Source organism: Branchiostoma lanceolatum, chromosome 18 (assembly GCF_035083965.1).
Source record: "Branchiostoma lanceolatum isolate klBraLanc5 chromosome 18, klBraLanc5.hap2, whole genome shotgun sequence".
Classification (NCBI taxonomy): domain Eukaryota; kingdom Metazoa; phylum Chordata; class Leptocardii; order Amphioxiformes; family Branchiostomatidae; genus Branchiostoma; species Branchiostoma lanceolatum.
The window spans coordinates 3470832-3485962 of NC_089739.1; the positions used below are offsets into that span (position 1 = coordinate 3470832).

The following is a 15131-nucleotide window of genomic DNA, read 5'->3' on the forward strand; positions in this document are numbered from 1 at the left end:
AACACACTTGCCCGCCTTTCTGCCTACCAGGAATACTGACTCGTACCACACCTCCATAAAAGGACTCCTAGACAAACTTGACCCGCGACCCACCAAGAACCGGACAAGCCCAGAAAGCTGCCTAACAGTTACCGGTCGATAGCGCTGGCCTCTCTGCTTTAGATTTATAGAGAGATCGTTTTAGATGATGGCGGGGCGCGGGTTTATGCAGTGGGCGGCGAATTGCCGCACCGTTCGGTTGGATGTTGGGGTCGCTACCAGCGAAATCATCGTGCTCGGACAGACGCTGTGTACAGACCTTAGCAGGTAAGTCACACTTGTGAAAAAAAAGTCGACCACCATATGTTTACATACCGTCAATTTTGATATATTACACCATCATATATGCGCGAGTGTGTGTTTGTTTATCTTGCTACGAACGTACAGGTGTTAGGTTCATAATGTTCACGCAGATGCTTTAGTAGCCTTCTTTGCATTACAAGCGTGGGAATTGTTGCTGGTATCTTGGTGTCAAAAAGGAATGCGTGACTCGATTTAGGTCGACTAGACAGCTGATCATGATGGCTCTGCTGGTTGAAAAAATCAATAAACGGAACTTATAGATTCATGGTTTTTGATGGGGGAAAGATTTATTTGCAAGCATGTCTTGTTGCTGTAGCTTTGTTAGATTCGGTTGCTGTAAATATGATTTTATTTCAAGTGACTACCTTTTTCGTATAAGATTTCCTATAATGTTGTGTTCAAGCACCAATTTCTCGTATCTTCTTTTATTAATGGATGAATGAACATACTTAAAATAACATAAGGATTGTCTCACAAAATAAATGACCCAATTTCGCCAATTCGGTGTATTAAAATCTAGCTTTACATGTATTGAGTAGACTTGATACTTATTAACTTTAATACCTTGCTAATATTAACTGATTTGGTACATAATACAACATTGCCTTCTAATACAACAAATTATTTTACGGATTCCGTAACTAAGAATCGTTTGAAAACAGGTGTTTCTGGGCTAGCCACAAAAACGTATACTAAACCGCGGTTGAGGAGTTGCCTGCGGGTAGCACATAGCAGTATTTACACTGTATTTACCATGCACATCATGTGGCAAGCGCTAGCTCTATTGTAGTCTCTAACCACCGCAGCCGATTTGTGTGGGGCATTGGGGAGGTGGGTCTATTGTGTTAGCCTTTGAATGAAGTCTGACATCACTGTTTATATACAAACAGTAGCTGCATTGTTGTGTCTACGTGCCAAATCCGACAATCAAGGTTACTACAAGGCAAACGTGTGGATGTTTTGGGGGTGGCTCAATTGTGTTAGCTTTTGCAAATGAAGTTTGACATCAGTATTGAAGCGGTAGTTGCATTGTACGTAGTGTCTATGTGACGACTGTATTTATATAAAGCTGTAGGTCATGTTATACGTATATGTGATTGTGTGCGTGTGTGATTTTGTGTGTATGTGTGTGTTTGTGTGTGTGTGTGTGTGTTCGCGCGTTTTTTTTTCCATTCATAAGGACTGTTGGAGCCTTATATTTCTGTATAAACACGAACCGACAATGAATATATCTGTATCTGTATAGCCGGTAACACACCAGCTTATAAATTTAGATCAGAAATATATGCATTCCAGTGACAGAGCGTGTGTGCAATTTAGGGGCCGTTAAGTTGTGCTTGTGAGTGGGTCTTGGCATTGTGTTTTTTATTGCAACTAAATCTGCCCTGCCGGCCGACTACATTTCAAAGACTGCTCTTGCACACTTCACCCAGAGCTTAAGGCTGAACGTTCCCCGGAGCAAGGCTGATTAAAGAATTCCTTACTGGAAACGGAACACTGGAAGATTTAAGATATCATTGCTCAAGGCTGTTTTTGGCTATAACAGCAGTGCACTTGCTGGTCTAGATTTTGGTCAATTCTTAATAACGTGTCAAGGGACAAGTCAGAAAAGGTTGTAACGGTAACGTGTAATGTAGAAAAAAATAGCGAAGAGGAGAAAAAAAAACGAGACAACTAAACTCAAGCCTGATATGCATACATTTGGTGTTAGAGTGAACTGGAGCTACATGGAATTGAGGAATGAATACTAGGCTATCAGAAGAAGAAAGTTCAGAGAAAATAGTTCAGAGGAATGTAAGAGGTTTCACTCAAAAAGTTTCTTAACTGTCGTTTCAAAGTTCTTGGTCTCAGGGCAAGGCTTTTATACAGTCACTTGTTCGCAGATAACACAGAAGAATAGAAGAATAGACTACATTACCGGCCGTAAAACTGTGTTACTTCAAGCATTATTTTGCAATTAGGAAAACCGAAGTGTAGCAATTTGTTTACAAATGCAGATATTGCTTTATTAGGTGTTAGCGTGCTTGTGATGATGCTGTAAATGCAGGTAATTATCTGCACTCCGAGGAAGAGACAATGAGACGAGTATTAAATGGGGGTGAGGTTATAAAAACAATAACTGTCATTAAGGTTACAGCAAACCCTTAATTGCCTGGCCTTTGCCGACTACATAATATGGGTATGTTGAAGTAAAATGGTACGATCCAAATAGCCTCCGTTGCAGGCCTTCCCACTAGCATTTTACTAGCGATTTATTTTTCAATTCTTTTTTTTGGGGGGGGGGGGGCTTGGGCTTGCTTGCTTGAGCCCCGTATCTGCTTGGGATCGTGGTAATCGCTGTGATAACCACGATCCCAAGCAGATACGGGGCCCAAGCAGATACCCCCCCCCCCAAAAAAAAAAAAAATTGAAGAAAAAAATCGCTAGTAAAACGCAAGTGGGAAGGCCTGCAATGGAGGCTACGACCCAAAGTGGCTGTTAGGTGTTGAATCTGCATCATTCACTAAGTGGAAATCTGCACAATGACGTCAGTCCTATAGTCAGATAATGAAACCCTTTTGCCCACAATAGTCAAATATCTAAAAAGAAATATGTTAGCTTGTATTCTATGAATCGTTTGCAAACCCTTAACTTACAATCAGCTCATACAATAACAAAATAAAAGCAGAGTTATCGCTGTACGATTCTGTTACTTCTTTTAGGAGGAACAAAGTGCTTTCTTTTCGATAATGTTGACATTCCTAAACTGATGGCATGGAATATAGCGATTCTCGCATGGTGTATTTACTGTTTGCTTCAAAAGTGTATTATTCATATCTTCAATTCATCTTCATTTCTTTGTTAAGATTTGATGAAATATTACAACATTTTAGTAATTTTCTACTCATTGTTTTGTCTTCAGTAGAAAATAACACCTTTTTGGAGATGACTTAAAAAAATACTTCTACTACATTTTAAAGCCATCTTGATGGTAGGATGATGAGCCAATCAGATTGGGTCATTCATCTACCAACCAGAATTCATGTTTCAGTTTCTCCCCTACCGAGGCCGAGTCCTTCTACATTGTTGTCGGCGACAGTGGACGAGAATTGACCCTTGACCTTACAAAGACGGCACCTGTCAGTTTAGAGAGGTCTGGTGGTTAGAAGCGCCGTCTATCGAATGCCATTATTAATACATATTCTTTAACTACACATCATGTGATGGCATTGCAAATTCCCTTTTCTTTTATTTCTGCATTATATAATGATGTTGACTGCATATCAATCCTATAAACTAATAACTGAATTTATTTCAATTTTGATCAAATCTGATAAATCCGAAATATATTGTTTTGACTTAGTGCAATGCTGTAGTGAATGCGTTCAACGATATCGAAAGATGATTTTTCTGAAAATTGGCATGCAATGTGAACTAGCAATGGGACCAAATCGTGGCTCTTCTCACAAATGACATCCAAACCAAGCTTAAGCTTTACTGGTTAAAACTTGTGAATTGAAAATGAATTCATGAACAAAGTGCAATGTATCAGCCTCGCTCTACTTTTGGAGAAAATTAATTTAGTAACACCCTAATCAATGACATTTCAAATCGTGCCGCCGTTTTGAACCGCCATGTTTATTTCCCAGCATCACCCCGGAGGGTACGGTGACGTTTCACACCGTGGTTGGACACGAAGGTGACATCACAGTCAGCGTCAAGAACGAGTCTCCCGAGGGGATGGGCGACACGGGTGGCGTCACCAAGATGGTGGCCTACATTTCCGTCGCCACTCACAGCTCCAAGGTCGATGACAAGGAGGTAGCTTTTCCTTTCTTGACTTATGCTGAAGCGCTGCAAAGTTCCATGTAATGGATTTCTCGGGCGGAAACAGATGTGGTCAAAACTTATTGGAATGTTTTTATCGAAGGGTACAAACGGTATTCTAATTTTGGTAGATCAACAAGTCATTTGAAAGTAAAGCTAGCTTTTTTGACACAAGCAGACTTTTCTCAATGTTTTGGCAACTAGCACAGCTAGTCTTAAATCACATTTGGGGCCACGCCTTTGGGGCCACGCCACCTAGCGGCAAGAAATAGCAACATTTTATTACGCCTTGAAGAGAGTCCCGGTGTTTTACCTTTACGATGAAGCAATTAAACCTATTTTGTTCGCGTTGCTGAACTTTTTGCTACCTGAGCGTTTTTCTAATCATCTCTATGTACTATTTACTATTAATACCATAAATTTGCACTATAAATGTACTATACTAGTCAGACCCTGCTTGATCGTTCTCACGTTAAAAGTGAAATAAATGCAAAGTGACTCTTTTTTTTCTCCAGGTAAACTTCCTGTTCGTGGACAAGAGTGGAGACACTATCGGCGTGGCCACACTGCGCATGACAGCATTCTACATGTCGCTGGACGTGGACTGTGACAGGGATGGAGTCGTGGAGAACAACAACCCAAATAAGGTCAGTCGAGAACAGCAACCCAAATAAGGTCAGTCGAGAACAGCAACCCAAATATGGTCAGTAACGATAAAACAACCCATAAAAGGTCAGTCGAGAACAGCAACCCAAATAAGGTCAGTAACGATAAACACAACCCAAATAAGGTCGGCCGAGAACAACATTCCAAATAAGGTTAGGCACAAGAACGACAACCCAAATAAGGTCAGTCGAGAACAGCAACCCAAATAAGGTCAGTAACGATAAAAACAACCCAAAAAAAGTCAGTCGAGAACAGCAACCCAAATAAGGTTAGTAACTAGAACGACAACCCAAATAAGGTCAGTCGAAAACAACAACCCAAATAACGTTAGTAACTAGAACAACAACCCAAATAAGGTCAGTCGAGAACAACAACCCAAATAAGGTTAGTAACTAGAACAACAGCCCAAAGAAGTTCAGTAACAATGTCATAACATTGATTTTATAGGACGATAGCTGAATATTTTAGCTCAAAGTACATTTGTAATTACTTGTAACGAAATGTTGTTAGAGTTGTTATCATGGTTTCTCTCTTTGTACCTACAGATGTTGATGTATAAAAAACATTTTCTTGTATAACTAAAGGAAACTAATGCATGTTTGTTAATAAAGACTTTTTTGTTGTTGTAATTCTTATTGAAGTTGTTCAATGATTTTTGCACACCCAGGGTTCCTGGCAGTGGGGTCCGGACGGACACGGCGCCATTCTCCTGGTCAACAACGACTGTGACGACTACCTACTGGAGATGGACCCTGAGCACAAGAACAGCAAGATAGACGGGCCGTTTGGTGGGTGGGCCGCATGTATATTGCAACTTTGCGAATATGCATAATGCTGAGTGGGGAATTCCCAACGTGTTGTTCGCACATGTAATTTTTGTTTGTATGCATGTCTCTGTATCACTATACGCTTTGAATGTAATTTGCTTGTGACCTGCATCTTTGATACCCCTTCGGACAGAAAGCAGTTTGAGACAATGAAAACCTTCTTTAAGAAGCTTCAACTTCCAATCAATCAATCAATCAATCAATCAATTAACCAATAAACCAATCAGTCAATCAATCAATCATCAGCAGGCGTCTGGTGCTGATGCATGGTGACTGTGGACATCTCTCTCATGGATGTTCTAAATTGTATTTTCGGCATAGGACCTACCTCTACTTTGCTGTTGTGACCCCAAACTTTCTCAACATAATATCCAGTAAGAAACGCAACACTCTGACGGTTCAGAAACTTCTTTTCCTTCGATCGGCCACACTATTTCTTGCACAAGTTTCGAAAAGAACACACCGTGCTGGCCTCGCTCTATTGGTATTCCACTGGCTTAACTTTCATCCCACTGATGACGCCTTTTGGCATTACATATGTGGTAGTTATGGGGTAAGACAGTCGGCAGGAGGTTAACCGTCTTTGCCTTCCAGACCTGGAGGACATGAGCAGGATGGCGGTGCGCGTCAGAGGACCGGAGACGCTGCCAGAAGACTGTAGACTGCGCATGTGGGTCCGGCCGGACGACAAGGAACGTCTGGGGATCTTCAACCTCAGCGACATCGAAAGTACGACAAAGCTGTATAACTTAAAATGAAATAATATAAAATGAATCTATTCCTTGACTAGCCGACATCTTTCACACCGCAGTCATAACTCAGTAAGACATCTGGAGCCGTATAGTATCATTAGAACTTTTTTTTTCAATCTGTCACACAAAAGACTCTAGCCACCGTCGAAACCGGTCTTGGTGACAGGCTGAAGAAAAGTTCTAAACGGGAACTTTGTGGCTGGCAGATGTCTTATATCTACCGGATGATGGCAGATTTCATGTAGCTAAGGAATGCGTCCACTTAACTCTGAGCAAACTAAGACAACACTGTTCATCTAATATGTCACTTCGCAGTTAAAAGTGCGCATGGCCAGTCGCGATGCATTGTGGTCTAAGGTCAAAGACAAAGTTTAAGGCTTCGTTATGCTCAGGTCAACAAGTTTTAACAAATATTCCTAATCGTGATGGATTGCAGTCATATATGGCGATCCCTCTTTTACTAACTCTCATCCATTTAAGAACTAATTCTACACAATCTAATGACATACCTTTGCATATCCAGTATATGATGTTTGGATGTCATGCATCTTCATGTTTTTCTTGCTATTCTGCATCTTGTTCCCGACAGTGCGAAGGGTAGGAGGAGTAGGTAGGTTGCCTTCATATAATAGATGAATATTAATTGAACTATTTTGAACTAACACAAGATGTAAAAGGAAGTAGACGAATAATGTTAATAAAATATGATAAGTGATTATAAAGTCATACAAATAATACATAGAAACTAATGACGAAACATTAAGGATAATCAAATAATGAATTATGTAAAGTAAGGCCTTCATCATTGCATACTAAACTTTGCCACTGCTTGGCAGTCTTACGGATGTCTGTTTTATGGTTTCATGTACGTGCGTTGCCCTCAGTGTTGGATGGGTTTGGTAATCTCCAAACAGATCTACACGGTGCACCGAAAATCGTACATGCTAGCAAGAGAAGCTTCAGTCAGCCGGGAACTTCTCTGGCTGACTGGAGCTTCTCTGGCTAGCATGTACGATTTTTGGCACCGTGTAGATCTGCTTGGAGATTATGAGTTGGGTAACTTGACAATCGTACGGATGTCTGTTTTATAATTTCACGTGTGTTGCCCTCAGTGTTGGACGAGTTGGGTAACAGACACATCATCGGCCCCAAGGCTGGCTACTTGGCGCAGGTTTCGTACGACCTGATGATGGTGCGCCGGGAAGAGGGGGAGACGCTGTTCGCCGTGGAGGGGCTGAAATACCCGGACAGGGACTTCAACGGAACCCTGAGGATCCACCTCAGTCTGCTAAAGGTACAATACTGTAATTGGGGAAGTGTTGTTGTATATCGAAGATTAACTTCGCGGCTAAAACGGGGCGGGTGTGTGTGTGTGGGGGGGGGGGGGATGGGTGGTCAAAAGACTGAACAAAAATGTTCGCGGTTTGTTTGTTTGAACCTTTGTTTATTCATGATAAGCTCAAATCGGCACAGCACACATGCCGCTTTTCATTGAGGTCATGAGGGAAGCGGTGGTCCTACGTTGGAGGTGAAGAAGTCACCGCGACAACCGCGAACATTAAACCACCGCGAATATTTCCCCTTTTACAGTCACTCACTTAACCACAACTCGACGCACCTAACGTATGCTGTAGTCTTCCGGACCATTATTCCTTTTGGCGATGCCTCAGGGCGGAGGCATTTAGTGGTGCACGATCGAACAGAAAGAACTACGAAAATTAACTAAAGCAACTCTATTTCAAATTTATCTAGTTACTAGAGTAACTGTTATCTTGTACTATTATGATATTTTGTCTACGCCTCACAGGCATGGTATAAAAAAAATGATAGCAAAATTGACATTCGAGCTTTGGGCTGTGGGTTCGAAATCGCTTCGTACAAACCATTACTATTATTAATCCATGTTAAGATAATCTTTCTATATTCTTGTGCACAGAACGTCACAGTCCCAGTGTTTGAAGACACGGTGATTTTCCGCATGGCGCCGTGGATCATGACCCCCAACACTCTGGAGCCCATCGAAGCCTTCACCTGTCAGATGAAGAAGAGTGAAAACCTCGACTTCATCAACGACTTCAAAAAGGTGGTGGAAGCGGCCGGCATCAAGGTGAACATCGTGCTGCCATACGAGAATAGGGGAGATCGTTGGATGCAGGTCAGTAGTATATGACGCGATCGACAATGACCTTCGTCCTGGGGTCTCTTGAACGGAGGCCTCAGCATGAAGATATTGTATGTAACATATTACATTGTATAATGTTTGCACTGTTCACTGTGGGTCTAATTCATAATTCATAAATGAGTGTCTTGCATATATCTATCATGATCAAATTTGCTGGAAAACAGCTCTATGTTCCTGATAGCCCAACCTAAAGATACTTCCATTGTGAGCGGGCAGCTCCTTTCGTGGCAAACTGTACTTGCCGATATGCTTACCCCTCTGGCATGTTACATGTCTATTTGGCCAATTTATCTATTTCCAGCCACCTCTGGAACCTGGTAGAGGCTATGTATCCTCGATATTGACAATGATGTCATGATTTAGTAATACGCTTTAGTGCAAGATTGTACGACATGCTATCCTGCCGTGTTTTATATATCTTTCTGACGGTAAAATTGTTTCTCACAGGATGAGATCGAGCTCGGCTACTCGGAACTTCCCGGAAAGAAGCCGATGCCCGTCGTCCTGGACTCGCCACGTGACCGCGGGCTGCAGAAGTTCCCCAAGGGGAAGCTGCTGGTATCAGACTTTACTTTGCCTCACCTTTAGATCAAAACAGCGGTGAAATTGTAAATGGGAACAGATAACGGATAATTAACGAGTCGCTTTAAGGGCCATCGACATTCTCTTTACCGGGACCGGGGGCGATATCGACTTCCAATAATCTTTGACCCATTGGTGACGTCACACTCACACGTGCATGAAGTATAAAGCAATTGGATCAGATAGCTGGATAGGACTGATTAGTTCAGTAAAAAAATTCCGGTGAGAACACTTTTTTTTAGCTAAAGAACACTGTCAGTATACTATTTCCATAATATGATTAAATTTACTCAGATGAACTTTAATTAACTTGAAAGGCTTCAAACATGATCATCTGAAAAAATCTTGAAAAGTTGACGAGCTTTTTTTTGGTTGATTTTTAGGGCCCAGATTTCGGGTACGTTACCAGGTATGACCAGAACGAATTCGTCAACTCACTGGACTCCTTCGGCAACCTAGAGGTCAGCCCTCCTGTCAAGGTTGACGGCTGGACGTACCCGATGGGCAGGATCCTGCTGGGGTCTGCCTTTCCCACGTACGTTTCTTCTTCTTATTCTTAAAGAGAGGACTTATTGTTCATCCAATCGGAATTCTATGGTGATTGTTACCTTAATCTTACTGGATGTTCTAATCATAGCATGTATCTTTCTCTCTCTCTGTGCATATGAATTATAACAACGATGAATGATATTGATTATTCCTAATTTACAATTCTTTAAGTTTGGGACCGCCTTGTTAGCAGTGACTCGTAGCTTTGTGCAAAGGGAACCAGTCAGAATTGTCCTAAAAAAGATGACAGTCGGTCATCTAAACGCTGGCTTTTAGATATGTGGTTGTGAATAAAGAGATTTTCTATTCGATGAATGATATTTCAAGTAGAGGCAATCCTAATCCTTATGATTGTATTCCTTTCCTGCAGTACCAAGTACGGCCGCCGGATGATGCGCGTTGTGCGTGACTTCCTGTACGCCCAGCAGGTGCAGCCCCCCGTGGAGCTGTTCTCTGATTGGTTGGGCGTCGGCCATATTGATGAGTTCATGACCTTTGTACCGGCGGCTGGTGGAAAGGTTCGATGGATGCAATAATCAAAACGACTTTTTTTGTTTATTAGTTGCTTTTCTTGCCTAAGATTGTTTGTATCGCATGTTCACGGCGAAACACACTCTCTTATGTGACATGTTTTGCCATTAGGGATTTCGTCTCTTGCTGGCCAGCCCTTCGGCCTGTTACAACCTTCTGCGCAAGCTGAAGAATGACGGCCATGGTGACGTCCTGTGCTTTGAAGGGAAGACCAGGTCGGGCGAAAGCGCAGAAAGGAGCATCAGTGACCTTCTGGATGATTCCAATCTCAAGGCTGAAAGTCTCCAGTGCCAGGTGCGTTCTCCATGACTGAAATGACGCGACAGTCATGTGATCCGTGACCATGCGAGAATCACGTGAAATCTCGCGAGAATAACCTAATCAGTTATTGAAATCAAAGTAATTACATGTTCAGTTATCAAAGTCATGTTCATGACAGGTCAGGTTATGTCGTAGCTTAATGGAACTTTTAATTCTGGAATCACCTTTTGCATATGAAGTTGCCTTGCGCCCTTTGTCAATAGTAAACCAACTTGAAAAAATAACTTTTTTCCACACCATCTTACAATCTTTGATTACGTCCTTTTCTTTTACACCAGAACGATATCGACTGGAACCGAGACGTGATGAAACGAGAGCTGGGATTGGACGAAGGTGACATCATTGATCTTCCTCAGCTGTTCCAGCTGGAGGATGGGAAAGGAGCAGGTAAAATTGTCAATATCTATTTTAAGCCGGACAAATATCATTTTATGAATGACATCTACGTCTGTTGTAATGTTGATATCTATTGTTCAAATCTATCGTCTTTTCCATTCTAAAACGACGAGTGAATATTTGTATTTCAATACTATTTTTTCATAAGACGCTGATGAAGGTAAACAATACTAAGAGGCAATCTTATCTCTGCAACTTCATAACACTCAGAGATTACTTCCAGACGTTTCTAGTTTTAGTAACACGTTCACTAGTTCTAGTGACACTGAATAAGAGTGAGTGAGTGAGTCACTCGAAAGTATTATCCACGTTAGATTTTCTATTTGATTATTCACATTATTTGGATTGATGTGTTCAAAAATTCGTATTTTCCGAGAACCATAGTAGAATGGAACTCGTTGTCATCAAGAACTGTAGAAGCATATTCACTAAGTAGCTTTAAAGAACGGTTGCAGTCAGATATGCAAAGACTAGGTGTAACAGACCGTTCGGTGTGATATAACCAGCTGCAGCCGCGCCGCGTGCCTGCAAAGCTGGTGTGTTACACCTAATCACGGTTCTACCGGCTATATAGATGCTGATACAGATTATCATTTTTGTCATAAATACCGATTACACATTCAAAGTAAAACGTGCTTCCATTTCAGGTGCGTACTTTCCCGACATGGTCAACATGATCGTTCTCGGCAAGCAGCTCGGGATCCCGAAGCCGTTCGGGCCGATGATAGACGGCGCATGCGCCTTCGAGACGAACGTCCGGTCCCTCCTCGAGCCGCTCGGCCTGACGTGTCACTTCGTCAACGACTGGGACTCGTACCACCTCCTGCTCGGCGAGGTGCATTGTGGGAGCAACACTCGGAGAAAACCGTTTGATTTCAAATGGTGGAATATGAAGTTTTAGGGCCAGCAATCAAACAATTGAAGGTAGATGCACGACAAAGAAGTATGACAAAAATAGAAGTATGACAAAATTGAGCACTGCAGTATAATGAAGTAATTAAGTTTGCTGTGCGCATTTAGTCAAAGAAGGCAAAGTAACGATACCTCAGAAGCGAACTCGTCAAAAACCGTTTGATTTCAAGTGTTAGAATATGACGTCCTATAGTATAAAAGCAACGAAGCACAGTGGGTGCTTCTTCTTATGAAAGCATTAAGCCATGCAGTATAGAGATTTAACTAAACGTTTGCTGTGCGCATATAGCCAGAGAAAGCAACGTACTTAGAATGTGATGCCATAGTAGCAGATGCCTTTTTGTCGGTTTGGTAGCATAACACTTTGTATTTTTGCAATAACACCATTCCAAAATAAGACTATTTTCCACGTCTTCAGGTGGTCAGAATTACATTAAATTTTCTGACTGGTTCATAAACTGCCTCATCATCAAAATACACTATGCAAAAACGGCTGTTAACAAATACAACCAAAGCTATGTGCCATCTATTGATAACGAATTTGATGACCAAGGGTTTGAGATAACACTTACATTTTCATGACCATTGTTTCTCCTTTTGGCAATGACACGTATTGGCCTAGCAGTCGGTCATTCTTATAAAAGACTTGAAAAGCAAGGAAGAGTACAGTAAACCAACAATATGCTTTGTCGTTGTTCGAATTAGGTATATCTTAGATTTAATAGTGTTTTTGGTGATTTTGAGGACCAGTACTAGTACGTGCAGAGGAGATATTTGCGGATGTTCCCATTAGAATCCGTCAAGGTCCATGTTTGTATATGTTTACTATATGCTCTATAAATCAATATTATCTCAATATGCATATTTATACCAGTATCTTACTATTGAACACCAATGAAAGATAACTTAGAAGAACAGTCATTTATTCACATGATATATAATGGCACCAAAGTATTTCAGTATAGTTATTTCACTGAATTATTTACTTATATCGTGAATATTGTGATATTCAATTTTCTTATCGTTGTACATTGTCTTGTTAGAACCTAGCCAGCGTGGTTGTCTGACAAAAATGAAGCAGACGATTTTGCGCGGTCACATTCGTCGTAAGAAATTGCTTAGTTTCCAGAACCGACCATCGACCTTTTGTCCGTGGACAACTGAGTTTTGTACGACACAGCTGCAACTCTTTCAAGAGTTTGCAAACCTATCGTACGACGAGTGCGACCGGGCACAAATGGGGAAAAAACGATACTTCGCTACTTATCACGATGCTGTAGATTTCTGTAGAGTTGTGCTGAGGGAAGCTTGCGTGAAATGGGTAAAATTGTTTCCGTAAAGAGGTAGAAGAAGGGATGAAATAAAAACATAGCGAACATAGTTCTATGCTGTTTTTAAATAAACGTAAAGATACGTTGCCCCTCAGTCAACTGAGCCACATAATAACGACACAAATGTATAAGGTCGTGCGCATGCGCAAGGTCAAAGGTAAAGTCCCCTGACATGTAAACGGTTGTATTGATTTGCATAACAATGTCCAGACGTATTTCAATTATGCCTCAGCGGCCTTTACGTTTGACACATTACCCACAATACATGTCGCTGCGCATGCGTTCTCGGAATCGTGAACGACCTTATTTGGCAATCTCGCATCTGACGTCAAATACTTCATCAAGTTTGTCCCTGGTCTGATCAATCATGGCCAAGAAAAGAGAAGCCCATGGCCTCCGCGTCGTCCACCTCTACGTCTCCCAGTTCAGTTTCCATGTCTGAGTCTCTCTCGTTTTCCTTGTAGTCCTCCTCAATAGAGAATCGTACGCGCCTTCCATGGCTGCTACCCGTGCTTCCCTCGCTGCTGGACCGTCTCAAAATTCCTCGGATCGGACGTTTACGGCTTATGTGAAGGACCGAAGCGGATGTGGCGTCCGCGTTTGTGACGTCACTTCCCGTTGTAGCCGTGCGAAGATATCCCGTGATGCTTTCGTTTTCGTTCTTTTCGACTTTGCGTGCCGTTGGTCCAAGGACGACGATGTCATCTTCTTCATCCTGTAAGATCCCCATCATTTCCTGAGCCTGCAGAGAGAAAGAGGCAGAAAAAACTTTTCCTGTGACTGTTTGAGCTGATATTTCCAAAATTACTACCATTAGAGAAAAACATCGAAGACGTAACGACGTCTTCCTTCATGTTAATGCCATGATCACGACAAGTAAAATCAATGCCATAAATGGGTAATGCTTTTTTGTGCGCTTTGAAGATGGACGAAGATATGAGCATAGCGTCTGAAAGTGTAGCGACGTGGCATTGTGATTTAAGCCTAACAAAATGCAGTGCGCTTCTGCAGCGACGCTTTGATGGCAATTTGAGGGGTGCATCGGATTCACTGCAATGCGGGTTATGGAGAAAGTCCGTACCATAACAGATGACATTCGCACATCTTAGCCTCCGTTGCAGTCCTTCTCATTAGCGATTTTCAGTAACTTACCTGACGATTACAAGCTCACAGCGGTTTCAGGATCCCACGCAGATACGGGGGCTCAAGCAGATACGGCCCCCCAGCCAAAGAACCTGGACCCGATAAGTTGAAAAATCGCTAGTGGGAAGGACTGCAACGGAGCCTACGCACCTCTGCACAGCAACGGCTATTGCAATGCCAGCGCGCCATACTACACAATTGCGCGCGAGCTTGCTCTCTCAACGAGCTGCTAACGATATGATGATATTTATAAGAAGAAAATAAGTGAACACCCAAAATACATATTACATTCATTAATGCCTTCTACAACGATTACTAAAAGCAAGACAGCCGTTGATGTTAAGATACAAAGCCATTCATTATTTTACAATGGGCTGATACAACAATGACACGCCAACTTTTTTCAGACGCTATCATCAAAAGCGCTCGCATTAAGAAAAAAGTCTAATTCTTCTGCATTTAATTTCAGGAAGATGGTACATAAAATTGTTTATGCAGCGTTCATGGCATGAACAATTTAAACGTAAAATGTGTGAAAGCTAGAAGGCTAGCGATACTCACGCGCGTGGATAAAACAATGTGACTACCAATGAGGCAAAGCCAAGCAGCCAAGCAAGCGCATCTGAAATTAACTTGATACATGCTAGCCATCTTTTGGACGTGCAGAAGATACCATGACGGAAGAATGGTCTGTTGTAATGACGTCTTCGGTTTCCACCATTCCATTTCGCTTAGCAATGATACCGGTAGAGAATACTCATTGTGAAAAGCAATATAAACCTCCGTCAAG

General features: G+C 41.9%; 2 protein-coding genes across 5 annotated transcripts in view; one reads left to right on the forward strand and one right to left on the reverse strand.

Annotated features, from left to right (window-relative positions):
- Nucleotides 1-12931, forward strand: LOC136423839 (protein-arginine deiminase type-2-like). 2 transcript variants are annotated; one of them, XM_066412190.1, is made up of 14 exons: nucleotides 1-306; nucleotides 3972-4143; nucleotides 4665-4796; nucleotides 5483-5603; nucleotides 6237-6371; nucleotides 6984-7004; nucleotides 7507-7688; nucleotides 8331-8549; nucleotides 9024-9134; nucleotides 9542-9693; nucleotides 10078-10225; nucleotides 10350-10532; nucleotides 10838-10946; nucleotides 11603-12931. In XM_066412190.1, exons 1-14 carry the CDS (start codon nucleotides 185-187, stop codon nucleotides 11854-11856), a joined length of 2061 nt encoding a protein of 686 aa, XP_066268287.1. In that variant the 5' UTR covers nucleotides 1-184; the 3' UTR covers nucleotides 11857-12931. The 2 variants fall into 2 exon arrangements, with proteins under 2 accessions (XP_066268287.1, XP_066268289.1); XM_066412192.1 differs by lacking the exon at nucleotides 6984-7004.
- The window catches only part of LOC136423838 (tripartite motif-containing protein 54-like), a 19705-nt gene continuing 17347 nt past the window's right edge, over nucleotides 12774-15131 (reverse strand). For 2 of the 3 annotated variants that reach the window (XM_066412188.1, XM_066412187.1), the window contains one exon: nucleotides 12774-13940. In XM_066412188.1, the coding sequence (XP_066268285.1) occupies nucleotides 13560-13940 (381 nt within the window). In that variant the 3' untranslated portion in view covers nucleotides 12774-13559. The remainder of the gene's footprint in view (nucleotides 13941-15131) is intronic. The other variant, XM_066412189.1, reaches the window with a different exon arrangement.